Source organism: Acanthochromis polyacanthus, chromosome 7, assembly GCF_021347895.1.
Source record: "Acanthochromis polyacanthus isolate Apoly-LR-REF ecotype Palm Island chromosome 7, KAUST_Apoly_ChrSc, whole genome shotgun sequence".
NCBI classification, from domain to species: Eukaryota; Metazoa; Chordata; class Actinopteri; family Pomacentridae; genus Acanthochromis; species Acanthochromis polyacanthus.
The window spans coordinates 6,221,776-6,244,788 of NC_067119.1; the positions used below are offsets into that span (position 1 = coordinate 6,221,776).

General features: G+C 38.0%; 2 protein-coding genes across 3 annotated transcripts in view; both read right to left on the minus strand.

Moving 5' to 3' along the window:
• Window positions 1-7,512, minus strand: part of ypel1 (yippee-like 1) — a 38,796-nt gene extending 31,284 nt beyond the window's left edge. Inside the window, exon 1 of one of the 2 annotated variants that reach the window (XM_022202591.2) lies at window positions 6,991-7,512. The gene's annotated coding sequence lies outside the window, so the exon portion shown is untranslated. Of the gene's footprint in view, window positions 1-3,843; window positions 4,196-6,990 lie in introns of those variants that run through there. The other variant, XM_022202593.2, reaches the window with a different exon arrangement.
• Window positions 7,513-11,989: 4,477 nt separating this feature from the next.
• Window positions 11,990-23,013, minus strand: part of mapk1 (mitogen-activated protein kinase 1) — a 52,201-nt gene continuing 41,177 nt past the window's right edge. The window contains exons 7-9 of the mRNA XM_022202590.2: window positions 21,552-21,661; window positions 20,108-20,236; window positions 11,990-17,608 (exon numbers count right to left, since the gene is read on the minus strand). Coding sequence (XP_022058282.1) covers window positions 20,120-20,236; window positions 21,552-21,661 — 227 coding nt within the window. The 3' untranslated portion in view covers window positions 11,990-17,608; window positions 20,108-20,119. The remainder of the gene's footprint in view (window positions 17,609-20,107; window positions 20,237-21,551; window positions 21,662-23,013) is intronic.

Below are 23,013 nucleotides of genomic sequence, written 5' to 3' on the forward strand. Positions count from 1 at the left end.
TAATAGCACTTAGTTATAATTGCATTTTATAATTTTAAACTTAGCCTCAACCTTATTATAGTGTTTATTAAGTGGAATTTAACACATAATTAATCAGGTTGCACAACACAAACTAGTCTTCAGTTGCTTCTAAATATTTACTAGCAACTAAGTAATCTTCAGGTGTGGCTAACAGCACCAATTAAAATAGCTAAAATTAGCTTATTAATGCTATAAGACCTGTTAGGAGTAAAATGGATCAACTGCTGTATGATCAACATGTTTGTCCTGAAAAATAATAAATCTCAGAGAGGAATTAGATTCCCTAAAAGTACCACAATATACCTCAAATTGCCAAACGTCATGCTACAAATGGCAAAATGAGTCAGGAGGGCTAGCACAGCTAGCATAATAGGGTATTTCTCGCTAAACTGTACTACTGTCACTATAATAAACAATTATTTTTCTTTCAAACTTGAGAAGTCACAAAGAATTAAAATACATTTCTAGAAACTATCCCAATATTCTTGATTATTAACACAATGCTTGTAATAAAATGAGCAAACAATGTCAACTAGGTTAGCATAGTTAGCTTAACTTAATATTTTCTACTCAACTGGATAAAAACTTAGAGCTGTTGAGTTTCGTCCCTCAAATAACTGTGATTTTTGTGTCTGAAACTTCATAAATATCCAAATATCCATTTGCCACTTTTCACAAAATGAGTAAAGAATGTCAGCTAAGTTAGCATAACTTGATATTTCTCATTAAACTGTATAAAAACTCTTTGTTTTATTAGTTAAATATGTCTTGACTTCTTGTCTGAAACTTGAGAAATCTCCAAGAATTTCAATTAAATTTCCCAGAACTACCACAACAAACATAACATTTCAAAATTATATGCTTGAGAACATCTAAGGAGTTGAGTACACAATGATAGCTACATTAGCATAGTTAGCACAACTGACTATTTCCCACTAAACGTCTATACTGTCTTATTAAACTTCTTGTGTCTTTTGTTGTTAAAAGTTTGTGCCACTTATCAGCTATATCATAACTGCTTTAACTTCTTACATTTACTACAAAAACACACTTTCTGTGCACATTAGGATCACGTTTTCCCCCGTCTCTGATAAGGTGCTACACAGAGACAGTGTGATTGACTTATGTGGCCACTTTAATTGATTTATGGGCAAGACCTGACATGTTATGATCTTTTAAAGTTGTTCTTATGTAAGTCTTGGCAAACAGTATTCCATGTGGAATATACAGAGCACATTAGTGTCAACACCTGATGAATGTACGTTCATATATTTGCATAGATTTTTTGGTCTGTTTTGATTTCGTAGCCAATGTCAACATTCATAGTATGGTTTTATTTATGAAATTCAGAAAAAAAAGCAGCGCTAAAAGTCCCCATTGCAATTAATGGGAAGTTGGACAGACAACTGCCAAAACCCAGCGAACTTTGGAACCCTGTAGCTCTGGTAGATTTTACACTAGAATCTTCATTTGAAGTTTAAACAGGTCACAAGACTTCAAATGACTTCAAAAGTCTAAATCTGTGTTACTTTTATGGTTTTTACGCAACAGCAGTTGAACTTTTACTGACATTTTGAAAATCCAGAATTTTCGAATAGTTTAAGTGGGAACTATGGTGGCTTTTCAAAATAAAATACATTTGTTGAAATGATACTTCAGTATAATTATAGCAGGACATATCAACTATCAGAAGATACCTTGGCACATTCAAAATTTCTTTAAAAATGTTCTAGTTGAAGTTTGAAGTTAAATCTGACAGATTATAGAGTCTTGCTTATCCGGACCTGACCGGTCTGACAGCACCTCAATATTATTATGCAATAGGGTGGGGGGGCTAGGCTTTTTTGTATCTTGTTTAGAAGTAGATCAATTATTCTGGGTGGTGCTGAGCCCAGGATGCAGCAACGATACCCCTTCATACAGGAAGTTAGCACTGTCATTAAAACAGTGAATTTGGCTTGCTAGCCTTATTCACAATGCTTATCTTTGTCAAAACTTGAAAATTTCTATGTGTAGGTTGCCATTTTGTCTCACAGTGGTGGATTTTTTCAAAATGTACACACTTAGACAGCAGAAGAGGGTGGACAAAGTGTGAAATGCGAGGTGGAAGTCGATGGTTTGTACCCCAAAACTATAACTAAATCTTGTGTATCTGGACCTATTTTAGCAATGCTGTAGAATGGTCTGACAGCACCTCAATAATATTCTTCACTAGGGGGAAAACGTGAGGCTTTTTTGCATATCGTTAAGCCAATATCAATTAATCTAGGTGGTGCTGAGCCCAGGATGCAGCAATGGTGCTCCTTCATACAGTTAATTTAGCTAGCTAGCCTTATTCACAATGCAAATCTCTTGCAAAACTTGAAAATTTCCATGTGTAAGCTGCTGTTTTGTCTCATGGTGGTGGGTTTTCTAAAATGGTGACACTTAAATAGCGGAAAAGGGTGGACAAAGTGTGAAGTCTATACCACAAGTCTATAAGTCTGACTAATTTTTTCCAAACAAAGACCAACCAATCATGATGCCATGTTCAAGCAACAAAACAACCACTTGTTAGAAAATATAGAGCACTTGAGTGGGTGTTTCATGCTATCGGATGGTTCTCAATTGCTCAACAATAGAAAGTCCAACAAAAGTGTTGGGGTTTCATTTTCATGTGTTGGTTTATAAGACTACCTTTTGTTCCCATAATCAGCTATCTTTGTACTTAACACATAACAACACAAAAGGCATCACCTTGAAAACAAAACAATAAAAAAAAAACAGGACAATGAAAACGAGCTTCTATGGAAGTTTCCAGTTGAGCTCAATGTGCTGCAACAGGAAGAGCAGCGCCGAGACAGAAGCCAGCAGCCAGACGAGAAAACAAAGGAGCTTCCGCAACTCGACGGGAAGCAGCCGTGACGTGAAGCGTGGCAGCCCTGCAAACACACACTTCATGTACATGTATGTATACAGTACCACACATACACACAACAACACAACACTCAACTGGCCCCTCGGTGGCCCCCACAGCAGCCACATTTACATACATAGTGTATAATCTGCACAGGTGCCCGAGGCTTAATCCCTGCATGAAAAGGACCAAATCCGCTCTCTGAATTAGCCCAGTTTAACCCCACGGCACGTGCACGATAAAGATAAACACCTCACTTTTTAGTTAAATCAAAGCCAAATACTGACAAAAAGCAACTTGTGCAGAGCTTTCAGAGCCAGCTTGCTCACTTCGGGCTCCATGTGGTCACTTTTTATGCCATTTTTTGTGCGTCTCTTTTGTCCCAAGTAGCTGGATGATGAGATTTTTTTTGTCAGTTTTGAGAGATTAATAACTCACAAAGTGTGTTTTCTTTTTATATAAAAGAGGAGGTGTAAGTGTGGAGGTGAATGCAACAGGAACAGCTGATATTCAAAGTGAGCAAAGTGAAAACAAAGAGGCAGCAGCGCACCGTGCGTCTCTGGTAACAGGAAGAACCGTGTCCAGACAAAAGACTCGCTCCTTCATCACTGGATTCAACAATAACAACAACAAAAAAACTCAACACAACACGCGTTTTGCGCACATTCTCCAAAATGTGAACTAGTTTGTGTTGTCATCTTTCCTCTCAGAGCCTCTTTGCTCCTCCAGATCTTCTTCCAGAAACGTGTTTATCCCCCAACAAAAGAGCACGACGCCAGCAGCAGCAGCAGCAGCAGCAACAGTCTGCTCTTTGCTTTGTTGTGTCGGATCCACGGAGCGCGTCAAGGCTCCGTGGATCCGACACGACACCAGAACCAGCACTGGGGTCCTGCTGTCTGTCTGTGTTTCTGTCTGTCTGTACTCACCACCTGGATCAGATCCTGAGCCAAAAACGCAGCCTTGGTGGAAAACTGGCTGCTGGAGGAACGCAGCTCGGGGATGTTTTTTGTCACTTGCTGCAGCTTTTTGGACTTAAATGAGTGATTGTCGTCGTCCCGGGCTCCGGTCCATGTGTGCCGCCGCCAGATGGAAACTTATTGTCGCGTCCTTTGGGTGCTGACGGATCTCATTTTTCCCAACACGGGCTTTTGTTGTGTCTTTTGTGTGCGTAATGGACTGGCCTGGTTACTTTGGTACGGAAACGTCACCACGTGGGAGGGAGACGGGCCCGTGATTGACGGGCGCGCTGACCAATGGGTGAATGGACGAGACCGTGCTGCGTTCAGGCTCCCGTGGGAAAGATGGGGACTCGATTGTGAGTCACATTCAAGTGGAAATGGGCTAGGTTTTTTCCTCCATTCAGTCTGTGTTTTGTACAGAGTGTCCCTAAAGTCTGGAAGTCTCATTAAATACGGTTTTGTCGACAGAAGAAAGAGCTGAGCTGGTACTTCTCAGTGAAAGATGGACATTTAATCGTTCGACAAAGCCATATTTAATGAGATTTCCTCTATGTACAGACTTTCGGGACACCCCTGTACATACACTACTGCTCAAAAATGTTTGTGTCACCCAGACGATTTCATTTTTTCCACGTAAACTGACTGTTTGCTGGACAAATAAAGGCATCTTTTGGGCTTATTATGGACTAATCAAATGAAAACATAACTGATATTTGGGCAGCTGCAACCAGAGAACATTTCAGTAACATGCTGAATCACCACTAAGTCATTGCATCTTCATTTTCAGTCCATTTCTGGCAATCAAAGCAAGAGAAAACACATTACAGCTCCTGATTATGCACCAAACGCTTCATCAAAAAGGTATTTAGTAGTGAATGAACTCTGCAATTATTTTTACTTTGATATTCAGTCACATTTTGCTTTTTTGCATCAAAACTTTTTGTAAATATATATACACTAGTGTTCAAAAGTTTGGGGTCACCCAGACAATTTCATATTTTCCATGAAAACTCTCACTTTTATTAATGTGCTAAAATAACTGCACAAGGGTTTTCTAATCATCAGTTAGCCTTTCAACACCATTAGTTAACACGATGTAGCATTAGAACACAGGAGTGATGGTTGCTGGAAATGTTCCTCTGTACCCCTATGGAGATATTCCATTAAAAATCAGCTGTTTCCCTTATTTCTTAATGTAATTTTTGTTTTTCTGCTGTGCTTTGTAAGTTAATCTCGTCTATGTCCCGTTCATACGGCAGAACTGACAATAAAGTTGACTTTTTAACTTCACTTTTGTCCAGATGTTCCCCATGTTTTTGTACAATCCTCTTTGCTGCTCTAACTTTGCATTGCTGGATCAATAGAGGCTTTTCTTACTTTTATTGATGTAGAATTTTTAAGAATATCGGTTTATGAAATGTTTTGATACACAAAGAAAAGAGGAATCAGGATAAAGCTGAAACAAGAAGACAATGGATGCAAAAGTACAAAATGTCCTCATTAGGATTGCAACTAACGATTACTTTTGTTGTACTAAACAGATTAGTATCTATTAAACAACATCTCTGACTTTGAATTGTAAAAATGGCAAAAAAAAAAAAGAGTTCAAAACCATATTCTATCTGCTGTAAGACATAAATTCAGCTCCCACCAGACGTCTGTGATGAAACTAAATCACAAAACACATGTCAGGTCAAGAGGAGACAAAAAAAATCTGCGTGTTGTTGTTTTGTTAAGGCCGAGCTGCTTATTTCCCAGGCGGCCTGAACGCATCGTGGAGGGGAGGAGGGCGCGCTGAGAGACCCGGATGTGTAAATAAATACAAGATGAGAATATGAATCTGAATCCTGCTGTTTTTCTCATAAGAAGGAGGAAAAAACCTGCTGTTTACCAGGTGTTGTTTCCACCTGTAGAGCTGTGTGTCGATGAAAGGAGGAGTTCTGTTTTTTTGCGCATCTTTAGCACAATTTTCTCTCAAATGAGCAAATCTGTGATCGATTATTAACAGATTAACTAGTCTGTGGGTTGATTAAACACTAATGTGGATTATTTTTGTTGCAGAAAAGGAATTTATGTGCTTTATAAGGACGTCAAACATTAAATCTGATGTTTAGATTGGAATAGATTCCAAGTGTTTTTTTTTTTCCAAATTTGTGCCACACGAGGCGCGTTTGACAGTCAATAAATGTTTCTGTGGATTAAAACGCGCAGAACCAGCAGCCTGCTCGCCCCTCTTGCTTCTCCTGCAGCTGCTGCGTGTTTATCTGCATCATCCTGATCCACATCTGGAATAAGAAGATGATGATGACAGGAAACACGAGGGGGAGAAAACAGAAAAAATGGGCTAAAATTAAAACACAAAGCCTTGTCCTCGTCTTACCCTTGAGGACACGCGTCAGCTTTCAGACCACAACAACAATCCATGTTGCTTATTTGATTATTTATTTGGTGATTTCTGGTTCCCTCCTCTTCCTCCTCCTCTCTCGCACGGGGAGAAGGAGAAGATTTGTGTTGCAACACCTTGAAACCGCCTCACCATGAGGGAGGAGGACGGATGTCAACACGCCGCCGCTCGCTGCAGCTTCCTTTCCTTCCAGGAGGCGCAGCGCTGCGTGAGCGTTATGAAATCCGTCCTTTCTCTGTGTTTTTGTCGCCCTGTTCACGTGGCATCATAAGCCTCCCCCCGCCTCCTCTCCAAACCAAACCAAAAAAAGAAAAAAAAAGAAAAAAAAAAACTGACCGAGATCTGCGGCCAAAAGAGCGCACAGAGGATGGAGACGCCAAACGAACTGCACGTCTTTTCTTTGCTCCTGAACGTCACACGAAGATCAAATTGCAAAACTCATTAAAGCAACACGCTTATAATTAATGTAAGGAGGTTATTTAGAGGCCTGGGGTTATGTAAATCCACCCGAGAGGAGCCAAAAGACACGCGTAAAATGCAAGTTTCCGCAGGAGAATGATGGAAACGTCCGGAGGTTTAAAGTTGTTTTTCCAGTTTAAAGGTGATAAATGATGGGGCAGGTTTTTGGTGCAACAGGAAACAAAACATGCAAAGTGTGACAGAAAAGCTGCAAATATCAGATTCAGAGGCTGTCCTCCAGCTTCACTCACCCCAAACACTCTCACCGTCCCCCCCGTCGGACTCCGAAAACCTCCCGGTGCAGGACTCGGTGCCTCTCCCCTCCGTGGAGCCGCAGGAGTCTGGATTACCGGTGGAAAATAAAAAATAAAAACACCCCATACACCTTTTACCGTCCCATAAAGGCAGCAGCAGCAGCCCGTTCAGGTCGAACCCAGCAGAACCAAACAAGTCTCCCCGAGCATCAGCGAGCCGAACCGTGAAGCGATTTCTCCGGTGGTCCCATCACAGTGCGGACATGACGGAGGAGTTTCACCTCTGAGCACCTTCAGCTTCTTCAGGACAGGCCGAGCTGTCCCGTCTGCGGCCTTATTTATACCGAGCGGCTCCGTGATGCGCAGCGCGTCTCACTTCTGCACGAAGACGCACGACGCTGGACCGAACCGGACCGACCGACTGTGTCTCTGCTGCCGCCACACCGGAGCTGAGAGCTGCGTAAATAGGGAAACTTGTAGGGGCGAGAAAGTGCAGAAAAAGCGGCGTTTTATTTCATGGACCGATGCTGCCTTTAAGGGCCGCGGGACAAACGAGTGTCAGAAACTGTGCGCGTAAGGAAACAACGTGGATCACGTCTGAACAAGTTTAATGGAACAGCGGTGGAAAGTTGGAAATAAACACAGAAATACAATCAGAAAACATAACATCAACATGAAATATGAACAAATATGTAAATATTAGATCAATAAAACGCTAAAAAGTCATAAAAATGAAGTTTTCTTTGTTTTCTCTTCACGTTTTGTACCGTGGGTCAAATTGACTCGTTTTAAAGCTTGAAAATGAGAGAGGGGGGACTTATTTTCACAGTGAATCTTCTCATGTCAACATTTTCAACATTTTTGGGAAATCTCTGAACATTTTTGGTGGGAAAAAGAAATGTTAAAAGTGTTTCTTCTGAACATTCACAAAAAATCAACCAAAATCCGGTGAATTTCGCTGGATTTTGGTTGATTTTTTTGGTAAATGTTCTTAAAGAAAATATTAGAAGTTTTACTGATATATATGTAATCACTTTAGATATATTTTTTAGGATTTTAAAGAAGATTTTTACTCATTTTTTGAAAATATTTACAAGAATTTTCTTGCTAAATTTGGGGAATTTCTTAAACAATGAAAACTTTAACCAAAACTTTTGAGGAATTATTGGAATTTTCTTCCTGAAGGTTTTGCAAATTTTCAGAAATTTGGGGAAATTTTTCTAAATTTTTGGATTTTTCAGACAAAGAAACAAAGTTTTTTGGTGCTCGTAAATGAAGACAAGAGGGTTAATGGCACAGCGGTGGAAAGTTGGAAATAAACACAGAAATACCAATGGGAAACGTGACATCAACATGAAAAATGTCCAGATATTCAAATATTAAATCAATAAAATGCTAAAACTCATAAAAATGAAATTTTCTTTCTTTTCTTTTAAGTTTTCACCCACATCTCCTTTTATTACTCATCTAAAAAGCAGTTTAATTGTTATTAAATCACTCAATATGAGATTTTAAAGAACATAAACTGAAAACAAACTGACTCTTCAGGTTACTGAAGTTGTTTGAGTTGAAAATATAGATTATCTTATTGTGTAAGAGTGATTGAAGGCTTTAAAGAGAACTCAGAGTGTCTCAACGTGTAACTTGTTTCTCTCTGGTTATGACATCTGTGGTTGGAGTTGATCAATAAGCACTATTATGTATGTTTTTACAATCAATATCAAGATTTTACAGCTTTTACTTCCTCAAAAAGTTGATCAACATTCGCACAGTTGATGTTTAGCTGTCAATAGTCACTATTTATTGAGCATATTTTTTACTAAATACTCACTTTTTCACATTTTTAGGATCAATATTCAGATTTTACAGCCTTTATAGCTTTTAAAAGTTGCTGTCATCTGCTATGTATGGAGCATTTTTTCACTAAATAATCAGTTTTTAAGTTTTTGCTGAATATATTCTGATTTTACATCCTTAAAATGTCTATTAAGCATATTTTTGCCACAGAATCATAGTTTTTATGTTTTTACTATAAATATGCAGATTTCAGTCTTTACATCATCAAAAAGTTTAAAAACAGTCTGCTGATTGATGTATAGCCACTAATTATGACTATTTCTCAAGCATATCCTTGCTATACAGTCAGACTTTTAAATTTTTTTTTGCTGTTAACATTTATATTTTACAGCCTTTTAAGCTTCAAACAGTCAGTTGGTTGATTTTTAGCTGCTAATAGCTACTCTTTATTGAGAATACTTTTGCTAAGTAATCAGATTTAGATGTATTTATCTTGAGTATTTACATTTTACAGCCTTTAAGGCTTCAGACTGTCTGCTGGTTGATGTTTCTCTGCTTCTCTTTCGACCAAAACAACTAAAAAAACAACACATTTTCTTCTTTAAAACTGATGCTAGTGGAGGTCCGTGAAGGCAGCAGTAGCCTAGCTACACAGCCTGTTCTACAAATAGCGTCCAATCAGCGACCAGAAGAACCTCCCTCCGGCCAATCACCTGCCGGGCAGGGCGGGGCTACGTCATCGCAGCCAATCAAGCCGAGGCCAGGCTATTGACGCTCGCCCGCGTGGCCGACAGTTGTTTTTGGCAGTGCGCGCCACCGACGCAGACGCGTGCCAAAAAGCCAACAACTTGGCGCGCATGCGTGGCCGCATTGCAAGCACGTGGTCGAAACGGAGCAAGTAAACAAACCGTGGAGGGATCGATGGAGCTGATCGGTGATTGATGGTCGCGTTTTCAAAATAATGTTTTATTCAGAGTCACTTTACAGAAAAACATTAATAATTCATTTATTTTGTCAATTTTCTTTTAATCTGCATTTGTTTTATATTAATTTTTTATGTATTATTCTCGATTCATAAAACAAAAAGGCTTAAATTTAAAGTTAATATTCTTAAAATTATCAGTTTATCTTCATCCTTTCAAAATAAAAGAAGTTTGTGGTCAAATTTAATGTGAATTCTACTATAAAGCTTTGATTTAATTGTAAAAAATTAAAGAAATAAACCGCGCTGCGGCTCTGAGGCTGTAAAACTGAATGACGTTTATATTTATGAATCAGCTGCTGAGTGGACAAACCAGTCACTGCAGTGGAGCTCATCAAACTGTCCAACAGCGCCACCTCCAGGCAGCACTGAACACAACACCCAGCTTATTCAATGGTCTCTGTTTTAGTTGTTTGATTCAGTTTGAAATGATAAAAATCTCATTTCAAAGCACTACATATTGAATCCAAACTATTTTTGAAGGAAATAGTTTAAATTAATTTAGAATTCCATTCGTTTAAAATGTAAAAAGAAGATTTAATGAACACGAATCTGCTGTTTTTTCTGTCGAAGTTTGTACGAAATCATCTCAAATTAATTCCTGCACTAGAAAATCTTATATCTAATCCAGTTTTCGTAAATATTTCCATGATTTAGTGCTATTTTATACCCATGATTAGAGTTTTGTCCTGTTTTCTGCTACATTTATGATCTGGAATAAGGTTAATGTGGTTCTGTTCTGTGGCCTCTGTTGTCATTTAAAGGGAAAAACTGACAGCTAAGTATATAAAAAAACTAATGCAAGAAATACAACATGTACACAGCTTTCAGAGGGTTGACGGGGGATACCTTCTGCTTAATATTTACAATAAGTACAATTTGATCCTCCTAATAAAAACTGTAAAGAACTAGTTTAACATTTATTCACTGTGCCTGAATTATGTATAAATTTCCACCATAAACAGATTTTTGTATGTCTTTTTATCAATCAGTAAATCAGAAAATACTGTGAAAAAGTGAGGTTTTACCATGATTGTAATCCTAAAAATTGACCTGTGTGTGAAAAAAAGCTCCTCCAGTGTCTTTTCTTGGTGGATATTGTTTTCATACATACACACTATAATTTATAGTTTAACTTTTAGTATGTCATCAGATAATTATATAACATCATTGACAGGTCACTGACACAAGTCCATAATGAGTGATTTATTTGTATTACCACCTTAAATAAACTAAATGTGATTTTAAAACATGTAAATAAGGTTTCAACTCATTAAATTGCGTACATTTTCAGAACAGAGATCTGAACACCGCATGAAGTCAGGTTCAAAACTCTTCTTTCATTTTTGATGAAAGATTTCAGAAGCTTTCATTTTAGAACTTGAATCAGAAAACACAAAGAACCAGAAAAAATGTGCTTTTGACAGGTTTTTAGCCCAAAAAAATCTCAAAATCGGTGAGTACATGAACAGCATGCTCTTACCTGTAATGTTTCATCTTAATTGGACATATCATTTTCACATATACACATTATAGGGTGTCCCTAAAGTCTGGACACACAGAAATCTCATTAAATGTAATTTTTTTTGTCTCCACAGATTAAATATGGCTTTGACAAGAAGAAAGAGTTGAACTGGTACTTCTCAGTGGACATTAAAGATGGACGTATAGAGATTTTTTTTGGGGGGGGGCTAGCATGAATTTTATCCATTACCAATTCTTTAGTTTCGGCTGATACATTTGGTCGTCCAGAACGGGGTTTGTCCATGAAACTGCCCGTTTCTTTCAACTTTTGAATCACCTTCACCACCGTGGAAAGTCCAAGTGGAATCCTCCTTGGATGACGTGCATTAACTTCATCTGCTATCATTGGATATATACCCATCCTAGATGAACGCATCCAACGATCAACAGTTTTTTTGGTCATTAAATTGCCACATAAGGCTTTGATGAGCAGAATATAACAGCTGATGCATGACGTCCACTTTAATGCAGTTAGAATAAAAGGTTTTAACAGATATTTTGCAAGAGATTGAAGTATTTATAGATATGAGATGCAATATTTCAGGGTAATAAATATTATTAAAGACAATAAAGAAGTGAAAATAGCTGGGAGATCATCCGCTGCTGGTTTGGAACATCAGAAAATAAAATAAAAGTGGATTAATTGGAAGTTTTCTTGAAGTGTGGAGCACAAAAACACTTCACACGTGTCGATGAAGGTACAGTGTTTTTAATGAACGTCTATTTAAATGTCATGGCAAAGTTGCAAAAAGAAAAAAAAACATTAAGAAACAGACTTTCTTTTCAAAGTAGCAGTCAGTCTTTAATAATAGCAAATGCTTCGTTCAAGTCAAATCCTTCACACGACAGCAAAAAAAAACAACAAAAAAAAACAAAAATAAAAACTGACCGATCAATTTAAAAACAGTTTCTATGGCAGGTCAAACAGAAGAATCCTTTAAAAGACAACTAAGGGTCTTATTTTTCTCTTTTTTTTTGTTTAAATCTCTTTCAGAAACTACACAATTAAAGGTTTATACTGATCAAAACATACAGAGTGAAGTAGTTCCACTGGAGACAACTCAAACGAGATTAGTGTCTGATAGAAACATAACATTCATCTTACAATAAAAATATATGCACAAAAACATCGAGGAAAGAAAAGAGAAAGAAAAGAAAAGAAGAAGGGCAACGCAAAAAAATATATATAAATGTTTCATCTTTTTCAATACAGTCACAAATCACACAGCTGTGGCAACGAATCTCTTTAAAAATGTACAGAAATGAAAGATTCCCTCCCACTTGATTGTTTTTAAGAGCGTTATACTGCGATTACGACGGAGTCCCGACTGAACGAAAGCTGCACATCAAATCTTGGATATCAAGACTATCAAAAAAGGCACAAACAGACAGATTTGCACAAAGAACTCGGCAGAAGCTTCATTTGTTTTTTTTACGTTTTATACAACTAATCCCAGTAAGGTTTCCAGTGCCCTTAATGTTCTCGTTAAAACACCCCTCCCAAAAAAAAAAAAAAAAAAAAATTAGACTATCTACAGGCAAGTCAAGTCCCGGCAGGCACCTCAGGGTTACGAGTCTCAAACTACTGTAGAAGAGTGCATTTAATCATCATTTAAAAATCGAATCTCAGCCTCACAGGAATCAGTGAGTGGAAAAAACGGCCTTTTCTGCAACGGACTTTTGGTCATAAAACTTTTCTTGTTCTAAGAAAATCAGATGAGTTGAGAACAGCTTCAGGGTGCGAGCAAAGAGGGACTCAAAAGTGTAATTTCGCACTAATTATAGGAAAGATATTACAGATAAATGCCACTTTAGTTGATTTTTAGAAGGATTTTCTTGAATGTTCAATTCAGCGATTACAGGAATTGATTTTTCATCAATTCGACGGGTTTACAACCAATTAAAGCAACAAATGTTTGTATGATTTTGTTTTGTGCTACAAGCTTTGTAAAAATGTTGTGTTTAGACAAGCGAACGAGCAGAATCGGAGCACTGGGTGAAGTCAGCGTCAAAGTTCTACTTTCTAATTAAACACAGGGGGTCCTTGACTTACGCCAGAGTTCCGACTTACGGCGAAAATCAACTGGTGTCGGAACTATGTCGAAAATGAAAACAAAGCTGTTACGTGCATCACGATATCGATCAGTTCTTCGTAAAAGTCATGAATACCAACGACTTTCATCCATCCATCCATTTTCTTCTGCTTATCTGGGGTCGGGTCGCGGAGGCAGCAGACAAAGCTCGTCATCCCAGATTTCCCTTCCCTCAGCAACGCTTTCCAGCTTTTCCTGGGGGATCCCGAGGCGTTCCCAGGCCAGATGAGATACATAATCCCTCTAGAGAATACTGGGTCAACCTCAGGGCCTCCTCCCAAAGGAAGCCCTCCATAGGGATTCAAATCAGATGGCCAACCCACCTCAGCCGGCTCCTTTGGATGGGAAGGAGCAGCGGCTCTACTCTGAGCTCACAATGACTTTCATGCACGTCTGAGTCATTTTACAAGAAGACAACAGAACAAGTTGCACTGTTTTTACAACTTGATCTACTTGGGAGCCATAATGAAGGGAGAAAAGTTGATGAATGTAGCACAATCCAAGGTGGCGTACAACCACTCACCAACTAGTTCCATGAAACCAGTTCTGACGTAACGATGAAACGTCGTACGATAAACCGAGGACCCCCTGTGTACACTACCGTTCAAAGGTTTGAGGTCACCTAGACAAAACTCACACTTTTATTCATGTGCTAACATAACTGCACAAGGGTTTTCTAATCATCAATGAGCCTTTCAACACCATTAGCTAACACAATGTAGCATTAGAACACAGGAGTGATGGTTGCTGGAAATGTTCCTCTGTACCCCTATGGAGATATTCCATTAAACATTTCCAGCTAGAATAGTCATTTACCACATTAACAATGTCTAGACTGGATTTAAGATTCATTTAATGTTGCCTTTTAATTGAAAAACACATTTTCTTTCAAAACTAAGGACACTTTAAGTGAAGCCAAACTTTCAAACGGTAGTAGAAATATTAGAAATTTTTACGGGCTGCATTTTAGATGATTCTGACACCATCAAGGGCCAAAAAGTCAGTTCTAATCCCGTTTTGAGCCCCAAAATCTCAGTGCATAAACAACATGCTGCTACCTGTCTTAATTGGACATATTATTGCCACATATATGCACACTATAATCTACAAATTTGCTTTGAATTTGTCAATAATATTAACAGTTTTTTGTCACTAAATTGCCAAAATGGACCAAGATAGGTTTTTGTTTTGGAGGGCTGGACCCGAACATTCGAATATTGAGTCATTGTGGTGGTATCTGAACATTAATTAGATCTTAGATTTGGACTTTTAATGCTTTGGAAGCTTTTAAAAGATGTTTTCCTTCATTTTTTTCTCTCTAATTAACCTACAACTAGCGTCAAAATTACACTTTTCTTCCAGAGAACTCTTTGAGAGTTTACAGAGAGGTGAAATATCGTCTAAAGTCGGCCCGTTTAATTTTTTTCGTCGACCTGCAGCGGGTCACGGCGTCTGCGGTGACGGATTATGGCTTCGTCCCTCTGCTCAGTTTAATATTTATGTTATAAGAGCCACAACGACAGAGAAACATAAAGCAGTGGAGCTCTGTCTCTGAAAAGTCCAACCGTAAAAATCGTGAGTTTACTTTTGTGACCTGCAGCTCGATGCCACTAAAACCTCTGACGTTAGATTTAAATCTCTTCATTTAAGTGCCAAAATCCCTTCAGATTAGACTTTAATCTACCTCCAGATGTCTTAGTGTCGTGAATAATACTTCTTCTTCATTCTTTAGGTCACACTTTTCACGTGAAGTTGCACTAAAAGGCGAGGCTGTACCATGAAACTGAACATATTTGAGGCCCACTTTTGTAAACATGTTCTTTCCAAATCTTTAAATTCCTTCCACTGGAAATAAAAGCTTCAAATTCAACAGTCTTTAATCAGCAGACAAGTAGCAGAAAAACGGTTTTGACTTCTGCTGCATTTGTTTTTTTTTATATTTTTATTTTTTTTTAAAGTTTTACCGCAGTCGTCTGCTGGTTCGGACGCCGCCGACCGTCATCAGCGTTAAAATGTGCAATTTAAAGCAAAAATAAACAAACTTTTACATTTGAGTATCGTTTATAACTTTATCTTGCCTGGATTCTCAGGTTCAGGACAGGTTTTTGTGATTTTTTTTCTGTGTTTTTGTTCTTGTGTGTGTGGTATAAATACAGATATATGGTTATTCTCCTATTTGCAACCACAACGAGATGTCTCAGCATGCACACGGAGAGCCAAAGTTTTTTTTTTAAGTTTTCTTTTTTGTTTGAAATAAACGACAACGACGAACGAAAAACGGAGACGGGGGGGGGGGAGTAAACGGACAGAGAGGAGAGGATGCTAAAGCAAAAAGAGGACAGAAAGCACCGTGTGTTTTGGAAACGTGTGACTGAACAACAGAACGGAAAGAGGCTGGGCGCTCTCCCGGCGGATCTGCCCGGCTTGTGTGGCACTTAACATCGTCGTCTTTGTATACAGAGCTTATAACAGTCATGCAAAGGGCACAGTATTATTCTAACAAGGCGAGAGAGAGAGAGAGAGAGAGAGAGAGAGAGAGAGAGAGAGAGACAGAAGACGAAGAAAGAAAAATAAAAGACGCAGAACAGGACGAAGAAGAAAAAAACGAACAAACCAGGAGGCACAACGACGTTTTCCTCCGGACGAAACGAGTCCCACGTGTGAATTCTCGTAAAGTTTCGCCCTCGAAATATGAAAAATATCGAACTGTACATACAGACTTTATGTGACACGAACTTCTTCCTCGGGTTTTCTCGCGGCTAAGGCAGAAATCGATGGTGCGACTGGAGCCGATGAGAAATGAAAACGGGCTTTTCTTGTCGTTAAAACAACAAAAAGACGATAAATTCATCAGATTTCCATCGTCACTCTTACCGTTAAAATATCTTAAGACTCTTCAGGCTATACATATATATTTATATTTATATGCTTGCATTTGGGCCTTTCTGTGTGTTAAAGGATTCAAATACGAAGTTTTTGATTAAAACATAGATCCTCATTAACGTCTCCGGCTTCATTGCATAAATCAGGTGATTTTAACCCTCCTGTTGTCTTCATTTATAGGCACCAAAAAAATATTGTTTCCTTGTCTGGAAAAATAATAATAATAAAAAAAAAAACAGCAAAAAAAACTCCCCAAATTTCAGAGAATTTGCAAAACCTTCAGGAAGAAAATTCAAATAAATCCTCAAAAGTTTCCCTTAAAAGTATTATTATTTAAAAAAAAAAAATTGGCAAGAATATTCTTGTAAATATTTTCAAAAAATGAGTAAAAATCTTCCAAAAAAATCCTAAAATATCTAAAGTGATTACATATATATCAGTAAAACTTCTAATATTTTCTTAAGAACATTCACAAAAAAATCAACCAAAATCCAGCGAAATTCGCTGGATTTTGGTTGATTTTTTTGTGAATGTTCTTAAGAAACATTCTAAACATTTCCTTTTTTTTCCCACCAAAAAATGTTCAAAGATTTCCCGAAAAATGTTGAAAGTGTGAACATTCTTTTTCCACACATTTTCAAACTTTAAAACGGGTCAGTTTTGACCCGCAGGATGACACCAGGGTTAAAATTTAGATCCTCGTTAACGTCTCCGGCTGATTCCGTGATTTCGTTGCATAAATCAGGTGATTTAATTTGGGTTTTTCTTTTATAGTTTTCCAAAGAGAGAGAGAGAGAAAAAGACTGCAACCCTTGTAACAGTGCGGCGACGGTTAGAAAATTTGCGTTTCTAATAACGATGGATGATTCTCGTTAGCGTTCCACCGTTCAACAAAGGCGGAAAAACAAAACAATCGGACGCTAAAAGGTCTTCGATAGCCGGAGCCGAACGCCTTCCGAAAAAGAATAATTGTTTATCTTGGCTTAAAAACACACACGCAAACACACACACACACATACAACAAAAAACAACAACTAAAAATCACCCCCAGGACTGTAAGCTGTGATGTGACTCCCCCCCTCCTCACCTCCTCACCCCCAGGAGAGAGAAAAAGAAAGAGACAGAATGACTGATTGATTGATTCCTGACGCCATTCCTGAGCAAAGTGGACGTGACGAGTGAGACCCAAGGAATCCAGGTGATGTGGACGACGGGAGAGGGAAATAAAAAACCGAATAATCAGAATAGTAACAATACAAAATAAAAGAAATATCACAGCAACAGTGCGGGGGCGGGGAGGAGCAGTGGCCACCAAGAAGCCCGTCCACAGATTCATCTGGAGGGAAAGAAAACCAAGGTGTTAAATGTCTATTTAAAGGGTTATTCCACCTTAAATCATCTCGGATCTGCTTGAAACATGAACATCATCAATTTCAGATATTTGAAATGCCATCTGCAAAATTTTAGCTTAATATGTCAAATATTTTCTGACGTATTTGTTTTTAATCCTCCTGTTATGCCAAATTGAAGCATTTTAAATTTAAAAAAAATCTAAAAAGAAAGTATGAAAATGGTACGAAACTTCTTCTGCTCGGCTTAATAATTGCAAAAAACATTTATTATGAAAAACGGGACAAATCCTCGTGATTCATTTGTCTTGATTTTAAGTCAGCAGGTCAATTTGAGCCTAAACAGAAGCAAGGTTTGCTCTTCTTTTATCAACTTAAGTACATAAAAAGAAAAAAAGAAAATTTAGAAAAAAAGTGTCATGTAAAAAGCTGATAGTGGGTTGATGGGCAGTTTAAAAAATGTGCTATCTATATTAAATATATCCATCTAAAATTTCACAAATGTCCTCATAAATCTCCAGATTTTATGTAAAAATTTCAGGCAAACCAGAGATGGTGGAGAAGAAACTGCATCTGTATTTATAGGAAAAATGCAACCTGATGCAAATGTGTTTTTTTTTTTGCTTAGAAGGTTTGTGAAAGTGCAGAAAGACATAAAGCTACATTAAACCAGGAACTAAAACACATTTTGAAGCTGCTTCCCAGCTGTTAGACGGGACTCTGCTCCTTCTCTCTACACTCATGTTATCGTTTGAAAGGCTGCAGAGAGGAAACACAGTAATTACATGCAGCCGATCGCACACAAAGCGGACGACGGGCGATAAAATGTGGAGCTGATCGCTATTATCACAACAAAAGGCCTGCTGGGGAGCAGCTGGTGGTTAGAAAAGATCAGGGGGCAGAAGAAACATCCGAGGAGGGTCATCAGGGTCGGAAACAACATAAATATCTCCTCGGTGTTGTTCATATTTTGACTTCTTATAAGAGAGTACTTTGCTGCTTAACGGCTTGGACCAATTTTGATTGTTAAAAACCAACATGGACGTAACGTTTTTTAATGAAAGCATCCTTTTGGAGTGTCTTTATTAGACAGGAGCAGTGAAGATAAGATATAAACATCTATGAAGACCAGATTTAGACATTTTGACATGTGAAAATCTGCCACAAATCTAATTCTACTGATGTTATAGGCTTCAAAGTTAACAAAATGTCGACCAGATATTGTATTATTAGTAGTAAATACGAAAACATCCATATACTTTCACTTACAGGAACTCTCTGGCCATTTTCAAGGGCCAGTAATTAAAAATGTGTCCTCTGCTGGAGTCATTTTAACATGTAGATCTGCTGGAGACTATTCTGTCTGTGTCCTCATCATATTTCATGATTGTGGGAGTCACATTTCTGGAGACACTAAACCCTCCAAAAGACTTTTAAGTAAGTTAATAAAATGTTTCTGGTATTCCTGAGTGCAAATTTCTCAAAATTCAGCCAAAAATATTTCACAGAATTTAATTTTGGGCCCCAAATGACTGATAAGGAAACTCTGAACCAACAGCAACAGCGTTACCTGTAACAACACAGACTAACCAAACTTTTTTTTTTCCTCATTTGTGTGGAAAATATTAAAATAAGGATGCAATGCTTGCTGCTGTACCCTCGCAAAATGGGCCTCTAAAGAAATATTCTGCTAAATTTAAAATAAATTCTAGATTTGTGGTTTAAGAAAGTATTTTATGACCTTTGTCTCAATCAATTATTGTTTAAAACTGGAAGAAATAGAAAGCCTCTGAACAAATAACATTAATCTGACCAGACTACTGGACGGCAGGTTTTGGTTTTAGATTCTTCAGTTTTAGGGGAATTCTCCATACAAGCGGTATTAAGTTGTTTGACGTTAAAATGCCATAAAACTGTGTCGTGTTTACGCTTCAAAAACTATTAAATCACCGGGAAAATCTAACAGTTTTAAGAGGAAAGCAGCTTTAAGCTTACGTCTGTGTGTCTGAATGTGTTAGTGTCAGCATTAGATAAACATCAGATAAACTACCACTTAATAAAATATCTAATATATATATGTATAAACACAAATACAGAAGTGTTTTGATTTGGATGTAAACTGACAGCGCTCTGCTCCGATGCTGCAGATGGACGGTTTCTAAAGTGGTCTTATACTTTTTGAAGTACCTCTGCTTCAAACTGAACAGAAGCAGAACCGCGAGCTCTGAAGAGACGAGCCGTTAAATTTACCACGGATGAATCAGAGCGGGTTTTGAAGCTGTAACGCCACTCAGTGTGCAGCAGCGGAGGCGGGACTGTCCTGAGGATCTCCCTGAACCACCTCACCTCGTACAGTCGGTTGTTTCGGGACGGAAAACGGCACTTCGGCTCCTTCTCAACACTCTCCCTCCAAATTTTTGCACCTCTGCAGGTCCGTTTTTAGCGGTTCTGGGTTGTTAGGTGGAGCGTAGAGGGTGGAGACTTACCTGTGGGAGACGTTAGGACCTAAAGCCGGGCTGGAAACGTGCAGTTTCTTCAAAGATGAGCTCCTTCAGTGTCTCTTTGGGTAGGTCGTCCAGCTCCATGTCGAATTTGAACGGAGCCTCAGCAACGGGCTACAACGAGATTTACAGCAGAGCAGCTCAGAGGAAGGCAGCAGGAAACAAACTGCTCAAATGTGTAGTGTTTATTGGTTCAATCACTTTATCTTCATCAGGCAGATATTTGAAAGTCCCACTGGCCCACAAAAGCATCTACAAAAAATCCTTTGTCCCCACTGCAATAACCACCCTGAACAAAATGAAATAAGACACTGAACAGTACATATATTGTTTTGATTGGCTGCTGTTTCTTTTTAATATTGTTCTAGACGTCTGTTCGTTGTGAGTGTGTTTCGATGTGTGTTGTGTTTATTTGTTGGAACCTGCCAAAGGAGAATTTCTGGTCTACACTGGAAAAAATGCTCCTCTCAAAACAAGGAAAAATCAGTTTATTTCAAGGAACTTTTACCTTGAAATAAGTGAAATAATCTGCCAATAGAACAATTAAAAAATGGCTTGGTAAGATTTCTTGAAATAAGATATGATATTGAGAATCTTGAGATCTTAAAATTAGCTGGGAAAACTTATTTTAAGCTTTATTTCATCAGTATTGTCAAGCTTAGGTGTCTTAACCCTCTAGTTGTCCTCATTTACGGCACCAAAAAATATTGTTTCCTTGTCTGATAAAAAAAAAAAACTCAGCACAAAATTCCCCAAATTTATAAAAAAAAATTGCAAAATCTTCAGGAAGAAAATTCCTTAAAAGTTTCCCTTAAAAATATTATTTTTAAAAATCCCCAAATTTGACAAGAAATAAAAAAACAAAAAAATATAAAAAATTGTAAATATTTCCATGAAATGAATACAAATCTTCCAAAAAAATCTAAAGTGATTACAGATATATCAGTAAAACTTCTATTTTCTTTAAGAACATTCAGAAAAACATCCACCAAAATCCAGTAAATTTCATTGGATTGTGGCTGATTTTTTCTGAATGTTCTTAAAGAAACATTTTTTTTTAAAAATATTTCTTTATTTCCACCCAAAAAATGTTCAGAAATTTCCAATTTTTTTAGAAAATGTGGAAGTTTTTACTATGAAAATATTTTTTTCCACATTTTTAAACTTTAAAACGGGTCAACTTGACCAGCAGGATGACACGGGGGTTAAAACAAGATAATTTCAAGATTGTTTGACTTAAAAGATATTTAAAGTGCATTGTCTTAAAACAAGTTCCTCTATCTTGCTGAAATGTCACTTGTTAAGTGAATTTATCTTAAATCAAAAGAGATGAGATGTTTTGACTAAAAATAAGACAAATAGAGTTGATAAGATTTTGAGTTTTTGCAGTCTATCTATCTATCCATCTGCTCTTCAGCCTCAGTCTCACCTCATCTGTGGGGTCGTAGTATTGTTCCAGGTAAGGGTGAGCCAGCGCCTCCTCCACCTCGATCCTCTTGTGAGGGTTGAAGGTCAACATCTTGTCCAGCAGGTCCAGAGCTGCAGCACAAAAAAGCAGAATATTTAATTTATAGGTGAGGGGTGTCAAACAAAGCCGGTGTCACATCAAACAAAAATGGCACTTATGAGTATTTCCATCGTTTTTGTGGTGCATTAGGAGAACATTAGAAATCAGTTGCGGAGAAAGAGTGACAGACATGGAAGTGTTAGAAATAGCCGGTACAAAAAGTGAGTGATGCCGGCCATGTTGTGCTGCAGAGCTCCCTAACATAACTCCTGAAGGAACGGGTGTGCAAAAGGAAGCCAGGGAGGTAAACGGAGCGATGACATCAAGAAGTGGCGCAAAGAAAGCTGTGGAGAATAGACACAAACGGAGATCTATGGTGGTCGACTTTCAGAACGAAGATGGCACGATGATGATGAAGAAGAGTTCATTCAATGTGAACATTTTTAGAACAGACTTTTTTTGCACTAAATTAAAGGGGGAAATTTGGAGTTATTTATAGGTTATTCTGCTGTGATTTTACTAGAGATCAATCTGGCCTGTATGTGCCTCCTGAACACCCCTGAGTTAGGTGATTCTGAAATGTCAGTGGGCATGAATGACCACTAGAGGGCACCATAACAACCTACACTGCTGCTTTAAGGACATTCTGTCATTTACTGAGCTGCTGCTGTGGATAAAAAGCTCAATATAATGTCACTTCTCTACCCTGAAATCACACTCAGATAGCAGATGTTTCACATTTTTTCTGATTAAACAATTTGCAGGTTGAAACTCATCAACTGGTTGCACTTCCTTCCCTTCTATCACTTCTCTTGCTATTATTTACGGTCTAACATAAGCTGCCTTTAGACTAGAGTCTTAGTTTACTGCATGTAATAAATCATGCGTCAGACTGTGTTATGTCAATTTAAGAAATGTCAGTGACTCAGAGCAGTGATGTAAACAGAAAATACACAAGAGCAGCGTCACATCATCAGTTTGTGTCTTTAAAAGGCAGCAAAACTACATACAAGAGCCACAGCAACCTGTGTTTCGTTTGTGTGTGCAAATCTTTTAATTTTTTGTGCTTTTGAAATGTCAGACATGCAGCTGTTTTCTGAAGAAACTGGGGCTGTTTTCTGGTCGTTTGGTTCACAAATGTCGCTCGTAACCAGCAGCCGCATCATCATAAATTTTACCACACAATGAACGACAATTTCAAACACACAATCGCACGTTTTTATAACACTTCTCTCATTATTATGTCTCTTATTTCTTGTATATCCTTCCAATTTTCACATTTGAGCAACCGTTTCCAAAGCAAGGATTAATAAATTAACCCTGGTTTTGATTCTTGGTGCAGAACAGGAAACAGAAGAAATTAATAAATTAACACTTTCATTGG